The sequence below is a fragment of a genome, unplaced genomic scaffold (genome assembly GCF_019419815.1).
Source record: "Pyrus x bretschneideri cultivar Hongxiangsu unplaced genomic scaffold, Pyrus_bretschneideri_v1 Contig7, whole genome shotgun sequence".
Classification (NCBI taxonomy): domain Eukaryota; kingdom Viridiplantae; phylum Streptophyta; class Magnoliopsida; order Rosales; family Rosaceae; genus Pyrus; species Pyrus x bretschneideri.
In genome coordinates this window covers 5,855,621-5,868,543 of record NW_025999809.1, presented here as the reverse complement: position 1 = coordinate 5,868,543, position 12,923 = coordinate 5,855,621, and the positions used below count along the sequence as shown (strand labels likewise).

At 40.1% G+C, this 12,923-nt stretch overlaps 2 protein-coding genes and 1 non-coding gene across 3 annotated transcripts; 1 reads left to right on the top strand and 2 right to left on the bottom strand.

Annotated features, from left to right (window-relative positions):
* Positions 1-1,122: 1,122 nt before the first annotated feature.
* TRNAM-CAU lies at positions 1,123-1,207 on the bottom strand. Its single transcript is given in 2 exon segments — positions 1,123-1,158; positions 1,170-1,207. It is a non-coding gene; the product is annotated as a tRNA-Met (tRNA).
* Positions 1,208-1,398: 191 nt separating this feature from the next.
* On the top strand, positions 1,399-8,027 carry LOC103958837 (heterogeneous nuclear ribonucleoprotein 1). The gene is made up of 2 exons (XM_009371152.3): positions 1,399-1,635; positions 6,512-8,027. The coding sequence occupies exons 1-2, from the start codon at positions 1,414-1,416 to the stop codon at positions 7,562-7,564; spliced, it is 1,275 nt and encodes a 424-aa protein (XP_009369427.2). The 5' UTR covers positions 1,399-1,413; the 3' UTR covers positions 7,565-8,027.
* Positions 8,028-8,400: 373 nt separating this feature from the next.
* On the bottom strand, positions 8,401-11,408 carry LOC103958838 (CDT1-like protein a, chloroplastic). The gene is made up of 7 exons (XM_009371153.3): positions 10,977-11,408; positions 10,736-10,855; positions 10,188-10,425; positions 9,431-9,967; positions 8,919-9,120; positions 8,742-8,838; positions 8,401-8,618 (listed from the first exon to the last, which is right to left on the bottom strand). The coding sequence occupies exons 1-7, from the start codon at positions 11,279-11,281 to the stop codon at positions 8,561-8,563; spliced, it is 1,557 nt and encodes a 518-aa protein (XP_009369428.2). The 5' UTR covers positions 11,282-11,408; the 3' UTR covers positions 8,401-8,560.
* Between the last annotated feature and the right edge of the window lie 1,515 nt (positions 11,409-12,923).

Sequence of the window (12,923 nt, the reverse complement as noted above, 5' to 3'; positions counted from 1 at the left end):
CCAGTCCGCCATGTCCGAAAGTTAGTTATAGCATCCGCTACAAAATTTGTTTCTCTGAAAAACACGGCGTTAAGAAATTGAGTTGAACTTCCAAGGGGGACGGACACCACCAAGTTTTCTGGTGCAAGACAAAATGTGTTTCTCCTGCACTGCCCGATTTTTTTTCACGAACCATCAAAGTCGATTCGGAGTCTGATTCAGGGGGATTCTTGTTTCCCTCTTTTCGTCCCAGAGGCCGCTGACATTTGTTATTTGAGTCATCGTTCTCCCACCATTCAGACAAGCTTGCACAGGGTGTAGGAACCAGAGTAGACTTTCTGGTGTCTATTCTCATCAGATGGCTCTGCATTAGCATACATGTGGCTCTACCGCAGAACCCTTCCTTACTCACAGGTGTCTTTTTTAACGACTCTTTAACGGATTGTCTTGGATTGACAAACGGATGTAAACACAATGATGAATTTGTCCAAAATGAAAACAGCAGGACTAAATTGGCACATTGGATAAAACACATACTATTTTGACATTGAAGCCTATTTTCTATTATGATGCACTAAATGTTTTTCATAAGGAATATGCGACTATGTTTTCTGGAAAATATCTAACAAAAAATACACACCTTGCCCTCTTTTACATTGAATCGATCATAACCACTGCCTACATTCCACAAAATCATGCACCACAAAATAGGCGTTGATAAAAAGACATGTGATACCATTCATTATACCAAGTGAAAAAAAAAAAAAAAAATCTGCTTAATTGTGGCAATGATCTATGAACTTTACACCTAGTTTAATTGTAGTTTTTGAACTCTTATATAAGTTTTTTAGGTTCAAAACTCAACAATGTGTTGTATCATTGGTTCTTTTACTAATGCCTTACATTTTTTCTATTGTACCATTCATCCCACATCACATCACTAAAAATAAATTTAAACATAAGAAAAAAAAACCTTAAAAAATCAGATTTTTTTTGTTGTGTAAGAAAATTGAATACATGGATTTTTTTTCCGTGGTTCAATACGTGATTTGTTAGTTGTTTAAGTTTGGCCACAGTTCGATCTCCTACCAACTTAACGAACATACTACTTCACAAGCCTACGAAAAAAACAAAAACTGTTTTTGGGGTGAGAGAGGCTCGAACTCTCGACCTCAGGATCACTCAGAAGCTATGAGACCTACGCGCTAGCCAACTGCGCCACCACCCCATCTTGAATTCTTTTCCCCACTCAGAATATTTGTACAAACTACAAGGCACCCTCATAGTTGCATTCCGTTTCCCACGTTCTCAATTCGGTGTCGTTTCCAAACAAACCCTAGGCAGCAGCCCTTCCCTCCTCCTCGAGTCCTCCCCCCTTCTGTTTCTCTCTCCTTCTCTCTCTTTCTCTCTCTCTCTCTCCCCCTTTCTCTACAAATGGACTCGGACGAAGGCAAGCTGTTCATAGGAGGACTGGCATGGGACACCAACGAGGACAAGCTAGCCGACTACTTCAACCAGTACGGTGATGTCACCCAGACCGTCATCATGCGTGACAAGGTCACCGGCCGTCCCAGAGGCTTTGGCTTCGTCGTCTTCTCCGACCCCTCTCTGCTCGACCGGGTCCTCAACGACAAGCACACCATTGACGGCCGACTGGTCAGTCACACTCACACTTTTCCCCTCTTCCAATATTACCCTGCATTTCACTTTCGCCGCTAATTTACTTGGTTTCTTTATTTGGTTTTGAGATTTTTGCGTTCCGGGATTTCGATATCGTGCCGAAATGTGTTGTGGGTTGTTGTTCTTGGGTTGTTGTTACTTTTCATGGGTTGTTGTTGCTTGTATGTTCTTGAGCTGTCTTTTGGGTGTTCTTGCATTCTTGGGGTTGCAATGCGTACTGGGTAATGCTGATTTTAAGTTGGGATTGCATCTGCTAGCCGAGAGGGACTCCGGAATTGGTTATTTTGGCTTGTAATTTTGTTGGTTTTTAAGCTCCATGTGGTATTTTTATACAATGTACTTGCAGTGCGGTTATCTTATTGAGTGCATAGATTTCTTTGGCTGATGAACACCAAGTTCGTTAGGGAGAACATAATTGCCTTCGCTTATCTAGTGCGGTAGAAATGATTTTGTTCACATGACATATTTTATAAGACGTAATGTTTGCAGCCCACTATTTTGGTCGACAAGGTTGCACATTTTTCTGATTTTCAATGGGGATTTTGTATTATTATCTGCATCTGTGTTCGGGGTGCTCATTAATTCACATTTATACACGTAATGTCCTTCAGGGAAACACATGATAAGTCGTCAAATGTAATGTCAGTAATCTACCTGAAAAGTATGATGCTTGACAACACCAACTTACCGTTGATTTAAATGGATGAGTGTATTCTTGTAGGCATGGTTTGATGGTATATGTTAGAAACTTTGTAAAATTGGACATGTAGGGAGGTTGAATATCTTTCATTCTTGACATGGTTTTCAATTGTAAGATTTCCAAATACAACGTTTAACTTTTTATCTCAAAGTGATTTTGTGATATCCCGTCCCTAAAATTATTATTTTATTTTATTCTTGACGTATTTCGAAGATTTGATTGAAACTAGTTCTTTATTTCTCCAAATTTCAGAAAAACGAAGTGAGGGGTAATTTAGTCATGTCTAATTTTCTCAACCTTTTCGGTCAACTCTTGAATTGGTTAGGTAGAGTTCGATTCCATGAGCGCGTAGGCGTAAACAGATCTTATTTCCGAGTCCGAACGGAGAAGTTGGAGTCGTTTGAAGTTGGTGGCATTTTGGTAATATTACCAAAATGCTATAAATGGGAGGGAAACCTCCAGAAAAGGTAGGGTTTTGAGAAAATGGAAATTGGGTGCTGCCTAACCCGTTTTAGGGAGAATTTGACCCATAAACCCACCAAACTTGACCCGCTTGTATCTTTTTCATCCAAGCTCTGTTTTGGATGATCTTGGTGTCCATGGAAAGCTCTTGACGAGCCCTACATCTCTGTGATGTTAGATTTTCCCATTTCTTTTCCATCTTTGCAGTTCGAGGTCACAAAGTCCACAACTTTTCTGGCGGTTTTATCATTTTTCTGGCGATTCCGGCAACAATTTCCTTCGAGTAAGGTATGAAACTTCATCTACTCTTCATAATCTTCAAGTGGGTATGCTTAGTTTGTGCTTTCATATTCATTTTAGAGTTGGGTGTTTAGAACTCTAGAAATCCGGTTTTCTCCGGTGAAATTGGACGGTTTCCGGTTAGAATTTATCATCGGCCTAGTTGTGAAAAGTGTTTCCCTTGTTGAGCTCTAGCTACCACGAAAATTTGAGCTCATCTAGTTAATGTTGAAATTCGGGGTTTGTAAACCCTCCATCTTGACTTCCACCGTGTGTAGCGGTGCGTGGGATCGTTCACGAGTGTTGTCTAGGTTTTAAATACCTTCTAGTGACCATGTGAACCTATGTCTAGCTTGGTTTCCAAAGATTCAATTGTTTGGTGTGGTGATCAATTTGGACTGCCACTTGTTTGTGTGATTGACGATAATTCGACCATTGGATCATAATGAAACTTTAGTATGTTAGTCCTCGAAGCATAATGTGAACTTTGGGAAGTTATGGATCATAAATCTGATTTGCAGATTGTTGTGGACCCCAATGTTGACCGAGAGTTGATTTATGGTCAACATGTCTTGGAATGTTCTAAATAATAAAATTAGTACCATGGAAGACTTAAGTGAAGTCTAGTGGGCCTACATTGGTTAGAGAGTGACTTGAATATGTGTGATATGGTTATTACCTTGATTTCTTATATTGGTATTATCTGTGAATTTGACTTGGTCTTATAAGGTGATTCTATTGAAATGTGATTATATATATGTATATATATTTATATATATTTAGCCTTAGACCTATATTTATCAAACATGATTTGGCTTGTGTACAGGACGATGATCATGGTATGTGAATTGATGTGCATATTTAATAGGTAGGTTGATTTACATAGATGGTATGATATGATGAAATGTGAGTGACTTTAATATATGTGAATATGAAATGGTTTTATAATCATTTTTCCTATAAATTGTTAATTTTCATATTTAGCCAATGATATTGTTATATGAAGTGGGATTTGACGTGCATATTGGAAATATGGTTTGTTTTGTATGATTGGCTTGATTTGATGATGGTGAGGGTTAGTGGTGGACCGTTAACCCATTGTCATGGGGTTTGTTGTTTTGAAACATGTGTAAATGCTCGTTTCATTATTTCATATCTTGTTTCGTTGAGCCTTTATAACTTGAGTAACTTGATTCATGTGTTGTTTCATTCATTGGTGGTTATGCAATGTACTCCGCGATTCCGTTGAGTGATGGTTCGGAATCGTATCCTAGTTTGGATTCCGTTGAGTGATGGTCCGGAATCCTTCCTACTCCACTCTGCGATTCCGTTGAGTGATGGTCAGGAATCTTGGTTTGGGTTCCGTTGAGTGATGGTCAGGAATCTTGGTTTGGGTTCCGTTGAGTGATGGTCCGGAATCCCTCTTACTTCGCAATTCCGTTGAGTGATGGTCAGGAATCGTATCTTGGTTTGGGTTCCGTTGAGTGATGGTCCCGAATCCCTCTTACTTCGCAATCTCGTTGAGTGATGGTCCAGGATTGTATCCACCTTAGTTCATTGAGTTTAGTTTGAGATGGTTGCAAAGGTGTAGGCTTTGGATGAGTAGTGTCGCCCTAATTCTACTTTCATTGTGTGTATGTGAATATGGGTGTGAGATGTTATGGTTGTTTGAAATGAACTTTTGGATGTCTGGGTGACTCCCTTGGAGTTTTCAAAAGTTTGGTATTGATTTCTTAAGAAAGATTTATATTCAAGGTTTATAAATTATGATTGATGGCTGGTTTTATTATTGTATCACATGCTTATTTTATTGTCCCTCACCCAAGCCTCTCAGCTTATTTGAGTGCTTGATTTGCCAGTGCACCAATTCCATAATATTGGCATTGACTTTACATATGACAGGTCTGGGTAGATTATGAGAAACCGCTTGGTATTTTGGTTCCGTTGAGTGGTCCGGAACCCAATGTTGGATTCCGTTGAGTGGTTCGGAATCCTTGCTCTTGTTCATTCCGTAAGGTGATCTTAGAATCCTAAATTTGAGTAGATGAGGATTACCCACAATAGATATTGTGAAAATAAATTAGAATTACCATGTTATTATTCATAACCCAAGTTGGGAATTATGTAGAGTCCTTATTAAATTCGTGAAATGATATGTTATAATACACTGATTGATTAACGTAATTAAATATTAATATTGTGCTTCGTGATTCCTTGATATGTTACAAGCTATGTAATGAGATATAATGTTGGAAGTATAGTGATTGGTACGATGAAGTGAAATGTAATTTGACTTGTGTATTGAAAATGGTTGTGACATGTGATTGAAATGCATATTGAATTGCTTGGGAGATGTGAGGTCTAGTAAATGACTGATAACCCTTGTGATGTGGATTTGTGCTCAATATTGCTTCGTTTCGTTGAGTTTTGTGAATTGGGTAACTTGAATCATGTCTTGTTCCTTCGAGCCGTTGTTATGCTTCTTGGACTTCCGTTCAATTCGGTTGGATGGTCTGGAACTGAGTTCTGTTTGGATTCCGTTGAGTGATGGTCCGGAATCTCCTTTGGAGCCTTGGTCCGTGAGGTGGTCCAAAATCCCCTTTTCCAAAGATGTAGTCTTCAACTGAATTGTGTTGCTTTAGCCTTGCGTTTCGACTTGTTGTATGTGTTATTGATGATGTGATGGTTGAAATGGAAATGTTCATCGTCACGTGGGATTGTTATGTTGGATACCATGGTTATTGTTATGACTAGACGTGTTGATAAATGTGGCTAGAGAATGGTATTGTACATCGTTGGTTCTTTGAAATGATATATGTTGTGAATTGCGGTATCATGTTGTGACTTAATGGCCTATATATTGATGGAGGGGAAATCATGAGTTTCAGATGGGTTGTTATGTAACCCTGAGTCTTGTATTTCCATGCTTGTTAAGTTCTATTGATTGATTGAGAAATGTTATACCTTTCGACTTAATCGGACTGTGTTATATGTCAATTATTGTGCATGACGAACTACGAATGGCTTGATCCCTGTCTAGTAGGCAGTCTAACAGGAGGTTAGATGCAACCATAAAGCATACGAAAATAACTATGTGATTCGATTATTGAGTTGTGCTTGCCCATATCCCGGAGGTGGGATATGATAGATACGGATTTTTAGTGACGTCACGTGTCAATTCTGGACGTATGTCGGGATTGGGGCGTGACAGATTTACTTGTAGATTATTAGAGGTTTAAGCGCTACTGTATTGTGTTCTTACTAAAATTTTTGAGCTGATTTGTGCTACTTTATTGGGTTCTTCCTTGCCTCTTATGAACAAGCATATATGCTACTTTATTGTATATCTTTGCCTTATCTGTACATCTGTTTGTCCCTTTGTTTGTTAAAGGTTCCACTTTGATTACACAGGTTGAGGCAAAAAGGGCTTTATCAAGAGAAGAACAGCAGACATCCAATAGAAGTGGAAACTTTAATACCAGCAGGAGCTCTGGAGGGGGAGGAAATTTTAAGACGAAGAAAATATTTGTTGGTGGATTGCCTTCTACACTGACAGAAGATGGATTTCGTCAATTCTTTGAAAATTATGGTACCGTGACAGATGTAGTAATAATGTATGACCAAAATACTCAACGACCTCGTGGTTTTGGTTTCATAACATTTGACACTGAAGATGCAGTTGATAGAGTACTACAAAAGAACTACCATGAGTTGAATGGTAAACTTGTAGAGGTAAAGCGAGCGCTACCTAAAGATGCAAATCCTGGTGGTGGGGGCCGTGGTGGGGGATATCAAGGTTACAGTAATTCTGGGACCAGTACAAATGCATTTGATGGTCGGGTTGATGGCAATAGATATGTGCAGCTTCAAACTACAGCAGGCGGTTTCCCTCCATATTCTGGCTATGGTGCACCAGGTTATGGTTATGGAGCAGCAAATACAGGGGTTGGTTATGGAGGTTATGGAAGTGCCAATACTGGTTTTGGTGGTCCTGCAGGATCGTATGGGAATCCAAATGCCCCCAACGTTGGCTATGTTAGTGGGGTACCTGGTGCCTTGAAAAGTGCTTGGAGCAACCAAACTCCTGGGTATGGTGCTACTGGCTATGGGGCTGCAGCTCCTTGGAGTACCCCTGGTGGAAGTGGTGCTCCTGCTCCTAGGGGTCAATCCCCAAGTGGGGTTTCTGGTTATGGAAATCAAGGTTATGGCTATGGAAATTACGGCGGCAGTTACGCTTCTTATCCTGGTGGGTATGGGACCTCTGGCGGGCATGGTGGAAGTACTCCAACAAGCAACTCTGGTGGTAGTGCTAGCGGTGGAGAGCAACAAGGGACTCGTGGTGGTTACATGGGGAGTGGCTATGGCGACACCAATGGTAATTCGGGGTACTCTAATGCATCTTGGAGATCTGACCCTTCACAGGCCACCGGTGGTTATGGTGGTTCTCAGTCCAGGCAGGCCTAGCATCAGAGATTCAAGAGATTTTGAAATTTCTTTCACAGGAATCCCTCATGCATGCGATCTATTCCCTGGTCTGAGAGCTTATGCACGAAAAGAGTTGAAGTGTCCTGAGACTGGTTGGATTGCTTGATTCTTGGTGGTAGTTGGCAGCACTAGTTCTGCTAGAAGTGCCAATACATTCTAGTAGTAGTAAATTCTACTTGAAATTTTCAGAATTTATTATCTAGGTTGCTTATATTGTGCGCGCTTGATAATTTTGGAGTCTCCTCTTCCCATTTCCACTCCATCCTCACTCTCTCTTGCTATCTTTCTCTCTCATGGTTTCTATTGAACTTACTAATCACTGTCGGTATTGATGATAGTTCTTCCCGGTGCTGCTTTAGTTTTATTCAGTTGTGATATGCTAGGAATTTGATGTTGCTCTCTTGTTTTCCACTGTGGGTAATGTTGATGTGGTTTATGTTTCTGTTTGGATTACTCAAGTTTTTTTTTCTTTCTTTTCTTTTGAGTTTATTAAGCTTGTTCCATTCAAGCTATTGGTAATATGGGTTAGGGTTTAGGCGGATAATGTTGGTCTAGGCCGCCTTCGTGGTTGAACGGTCGGTAACTGGTGGCGTTGGCACTTTTCTGAGGAGGACATCCTTCTGATTGGGAACTCTGGATTGCAAAAAACAGCATTTGCCGACGAAGACATGTGAGGCTCCACCTGCACGATTTCTCTTTTCTTCAACCACTGCATTTGCCGACATTTGGTGTCACCAACGTCGTTGCTAAAGAGGTTGTGATGCAGCATATTATGTAGCTCGCAGAAAATTTTAGCATTCATTCGAACAACACCGTAAGCAGAAAAGGCAATCATAGTAATAAATCTTCATACAATCACGTTGAATAACTTTACCGGAAGAACCCTTGACTCTAATTACATGCTTAGGCTACTCAGATGCCCTTTACATGAACAACTAAATTATCAAAACAACCTAGCATACCCTAGCTCTTGGCTCACTTTGCCACTTCAAGCCGTGCACGTACTGACTCAGGGCTCGACATCTTATTAATGCTGCAAGAGACGTGAGTAATGAGGTTAGACAAGTCTATCAGGTTTTTATCTTTTCACCAGAAGATGAATGCATTTCCACTAGAACGCACATAATTTCTACTTGTAAATATGAAGAAAACTTACTGGATCATTAGCAAATCAGCTTCGGATGCTATCTTCTTTTCAGAAATCCAATCGGGAACCAGCTCTAGCAACAAGTTTAGCTGCTCTTGAACTTCCTCTGCGGAAAGAACAAGAAAAAGAGTTAGGCTCGCCATAAGCCTGCAGAGAAATAGTATCTGCTTTTGGTTAATGACTTACTTCTGTCAACAATATCGAAATTGGTCCAAATGATCTTGTGCACAAGCTCCTCTTTTGTGATAACAGAACGATTCATAGACTGTAGTAGAAAATGAATCGAGTTGAAGAGCTTAGGTAGGCTGGAAATCATCTGTTGCCGCCTCTTTGCTTGGGAGATGGCCGGATCTCGCTCCTCTATTGCCTTTTTCTCCTTCTCTCCAAGCTGCATAAAGATATATGGATACGTCTCAGAATTTACAGTTGATTATCTTCAAGTCCAACCGTGTAAATGTTTCAATTATCACATGGTTCAACTTTTGGGACTAGTTTATGCACAATTAAATGCATCTATTTCAAACAAAATGGGGGAGCACAAAAACACATTTCGGGCTGGAAGCTCTCTGATCATGTGTTCGTCATGTTTGTTTGCAACACATGATTCCTTAATTAATGGTAAAAGAACCAGACAAGATTCAGATAGATAAGACGTGCTCAATGAGGAAACAAGAATGAAGATTTCAAGATAGACATACCGATTGCAAAAGATCGGCTGGAAGAATTTCGTGAATGTCATTATCATTTGATCCATCACTCCTATCAGGAGATTCATCCTCAACATTTTTATTCTTCACAGGCGTGTCAAATTTCAAAGACCTGGTGCGTGGAGGACGCGTAGCCAACTTGTTCGGTGAGCTAGTAGAATTATGATCTGGGCTCATATAACATCGCTTTGGAGGCTGCAATGCAGGCGTTTCAGCCCTCAACCTGGCTGGAGTTGAAGCAAGCTTTGCTGGAGTCGATTGAATGCTAGCACTTTTTGTGAGCAAATCATCATGATTTTCAATGGCGTCCATGGCTTTAGTTGGAGTTACAGGCACTTGGCCACACGATGAAGCACAAGCAGTATCGAGCTTTGGCTCTGAAATCTCATCACCCTGAAGGCAGCTTTTTGCATCAGTCAATACTTCACCAAGAGATGATGACAAGGGAAGATTGACCGTGTCTGATAGCATATCTTGCTTCGCACGACCAAATGGCTGGGGGAGAATTTCTTCTGGAATATTATAATCCTGAAAACATATTAAGCATTGTTAGACCACAAGTTATTCAGCAAGTATCTCAAGAAATAGATTGTTACACTGATAAGGAGAAAACCTTGAACACCAATAATTTCCCAGATTACCATCGATTAAAATTACAAAGAGTGTCTTTAACACAAAAATTACAAAGAACATTCAACAAATTAAACATATTAGTAATTCTATATCAGAAACTGAGTTTTGAGGATACCTCAGGATGGGATTTTGAAAGATCAGCAAGCCGTTTACGAAATGCCTTCCTCAAATGCATACTCCCACCACCTTCAGGTTTCGACTTGCCATCGCTCTCCAATGCATCAGCATTGATGGTGACATGAAGATCCGGCTTCAGACAACTGGTCCTCTCATCCTTAATAAGCACTTTCTTTATCTCAATCGCCTCAGGTAAAACAAACTTCAGCTGAGCCAAGTGACCGTGTGTAAACCTCCTATAAATCGATTAAAAAAAAGGATCAATTTCTATAATTAGCCTAATTTCATTTTCTCAGCAACCAAACAGTCAATTAAAAAGAATAATAAAAAAAAAACCATATGTGAATCTCCTAAAAATTGAGATAAAAAAGAAGACCATCTTTTACAATAGCCTAATTTCATTTTCTCAGCAACAAAACAATCAAATAAAAAAGAAAATTTCTTTAAGCAATAGCATATGTGAATCTACTGAAAATCGAGATAAAAACGATAAATTTATATAACAGCCCAATTTCATTTTCTCAGCAACCAAACAAAAGAAAATACCTATCCGTTAAACACTCGATTTGGGGACAAATGTTGCTGAAACTGGGCTTTAATCCCCTCAACCGCAACAACCGAATCGAAGTGTCCAAGCCATTGAAAAACTCACCCAAGATCTCAAATCTGCATAAATAATAAATAAATAAGCACATAAATTAGCCAACCCACAAATCAAATTCCACCCAGAATTGGAGGACCAAAATCACACACAGATATGCCACACAACCGAAATTTGAAGCCTTACTTTTCGGGTAGCTTCTCCTGGCGGCTGACACGAGTCTTCTTCGGGGTTTCCTCCCCCCAAGGATCGATCTGGTCCGTCCGTTGCTTCTGGGTCGACTCGCCGACGCTTTTGGCTGCCGCCCTTTTGATGTCTCCTATGGAGAGCGCAAAGTTGGCGTTTCGAGAACGGCGGGTGAGTGTTTCGGGCTTCTGAGGGGTCTGGGTGCTCAGTGCCTCGTTGCCTGAGACTTCTGGGGGATTTGGGTTTAGGGCTTTCTTCTCCCGGCTTCTGGGTGTCCTGGATCTGAGGGTTTGCGAGGAACTCATTGCCGAGATAAAGAGAAATGCGGGATTCGGAATCGAAAAGGTGAGATCTTGAGGGGTCGTAGTCACAGAGGAGGAGAAGAAGAAGCAGTGGGGAATTTGGGGGGATTTGGGTATTTATGGGGGATTCTATGGCGGGAAAGATGAGCTGACACCGTCGTGACCCGTTGCTTCCCGCCAAATAGATCCGTTGGCTCCCGCATTTTTCTTAGAGTGGGCTGGATGGAGCACTCGTTTTTACTTGGGCTCAAGGTCCAAATCTCACGTCCCAAATTAACAATTTAGTTAGCAGATGTTAACAAATTTACCAATAAAATTCAGAAAATAAAATCTTCTTTTTGCCTTGTTATTTAGCGTTTTTCCTTCCATTTAGTATCTCTGATAACACATAAGAAAAGAAATCAAATTACATGCCGTAATCTTCATGCTGTACAAAAGGAGGAAAATCTCAATTAACTAATTATATAAACTAATACGTTTTCTTTTAGGATTTCTATTACATAAGCATTGACTTTGATTATGTGCGTTGTCTTGTTGATGAATGTGTTCTTTTATTCGTGGGGCAGAGAATTCGAACTTGCGACATTTTTAAACTTTTGGAAAAAATCAGCTTAATACAAAGTTTATATTTCTCTTAATCATAGAAAATATTACAACTAGTTCAACCTAATTTTATTCCATTAGCTCAGCAAAACAAATGGTTCAGGGAGGCAATGCAGGTTTGAGCTGCCAGTTTCTGTGCAATGAAAAGCACTGTTGATCGAGACTCAAGACTCAGGGCGATCCTTCGTATACAGACCAACGGAACACGCTATGGAGTCGAGTGTTAGCTTTTTCTTTTATGGATGTGTATGGTTGAAAAGTGTAGAGTTTAGGAACTAAGTGCGGAAACCACACTTAATAGATGTTTTTCAGCAAACAAAGTATTGATACAAGATTATGAAGTTTCTCTTAAGCATATAAAATTCTCAAAACATTTGAACTCTTTCTTCTACTTGTGTAACCTATTAGTTTGTTGATGGTTATCGTACCAAACGGTTCAGAAAGGCAAGGCAGACTTTAAGCTGATAGCTTTTGAGACACAAAAAACATTGTAGGGTCGAGACCTAGGACTTGTACGTATACAAGCCATGGCTAAACTCATCACAAGCACCACCGCCTATGCCAATTCATTTGTTGGAGGCTCCAGCCGTCGGTCTAACAAATCCTTCAAAAGTAATTCTGCATTGTTTTTCAACGATTTTGATGATTCTATTCGTTAGGACTCTAACATATCCCCTGGGTGCCTTCCCATCAAGACTTCTAGTGCTACCACTCCAATGCTATATATATCACACTTATCAATGACTCGTATAGTGAATGCAAGCTCTGCACATGAAGAAAAATCGAAGAAAATTAGCTGCTTGAACATATTGCAATGCTATTGATTTTCCCAGTGTAGATGACATGTCAAGGACTGTAAATAGAAAGTCGTCTCAACCTATCTTAGTTACCAAACAATATAACGATTGCAAAACTTAGATTGTTACATTACCTGGTGCCATGTACCCAATTGAGCCAACAATGTTCGTCCAGTTGGATGAATCCGTACTCAACAATCTTGCTGTTCCAAAATCTGAGAGTTGGGGCTCGAAATCCTGCTTGA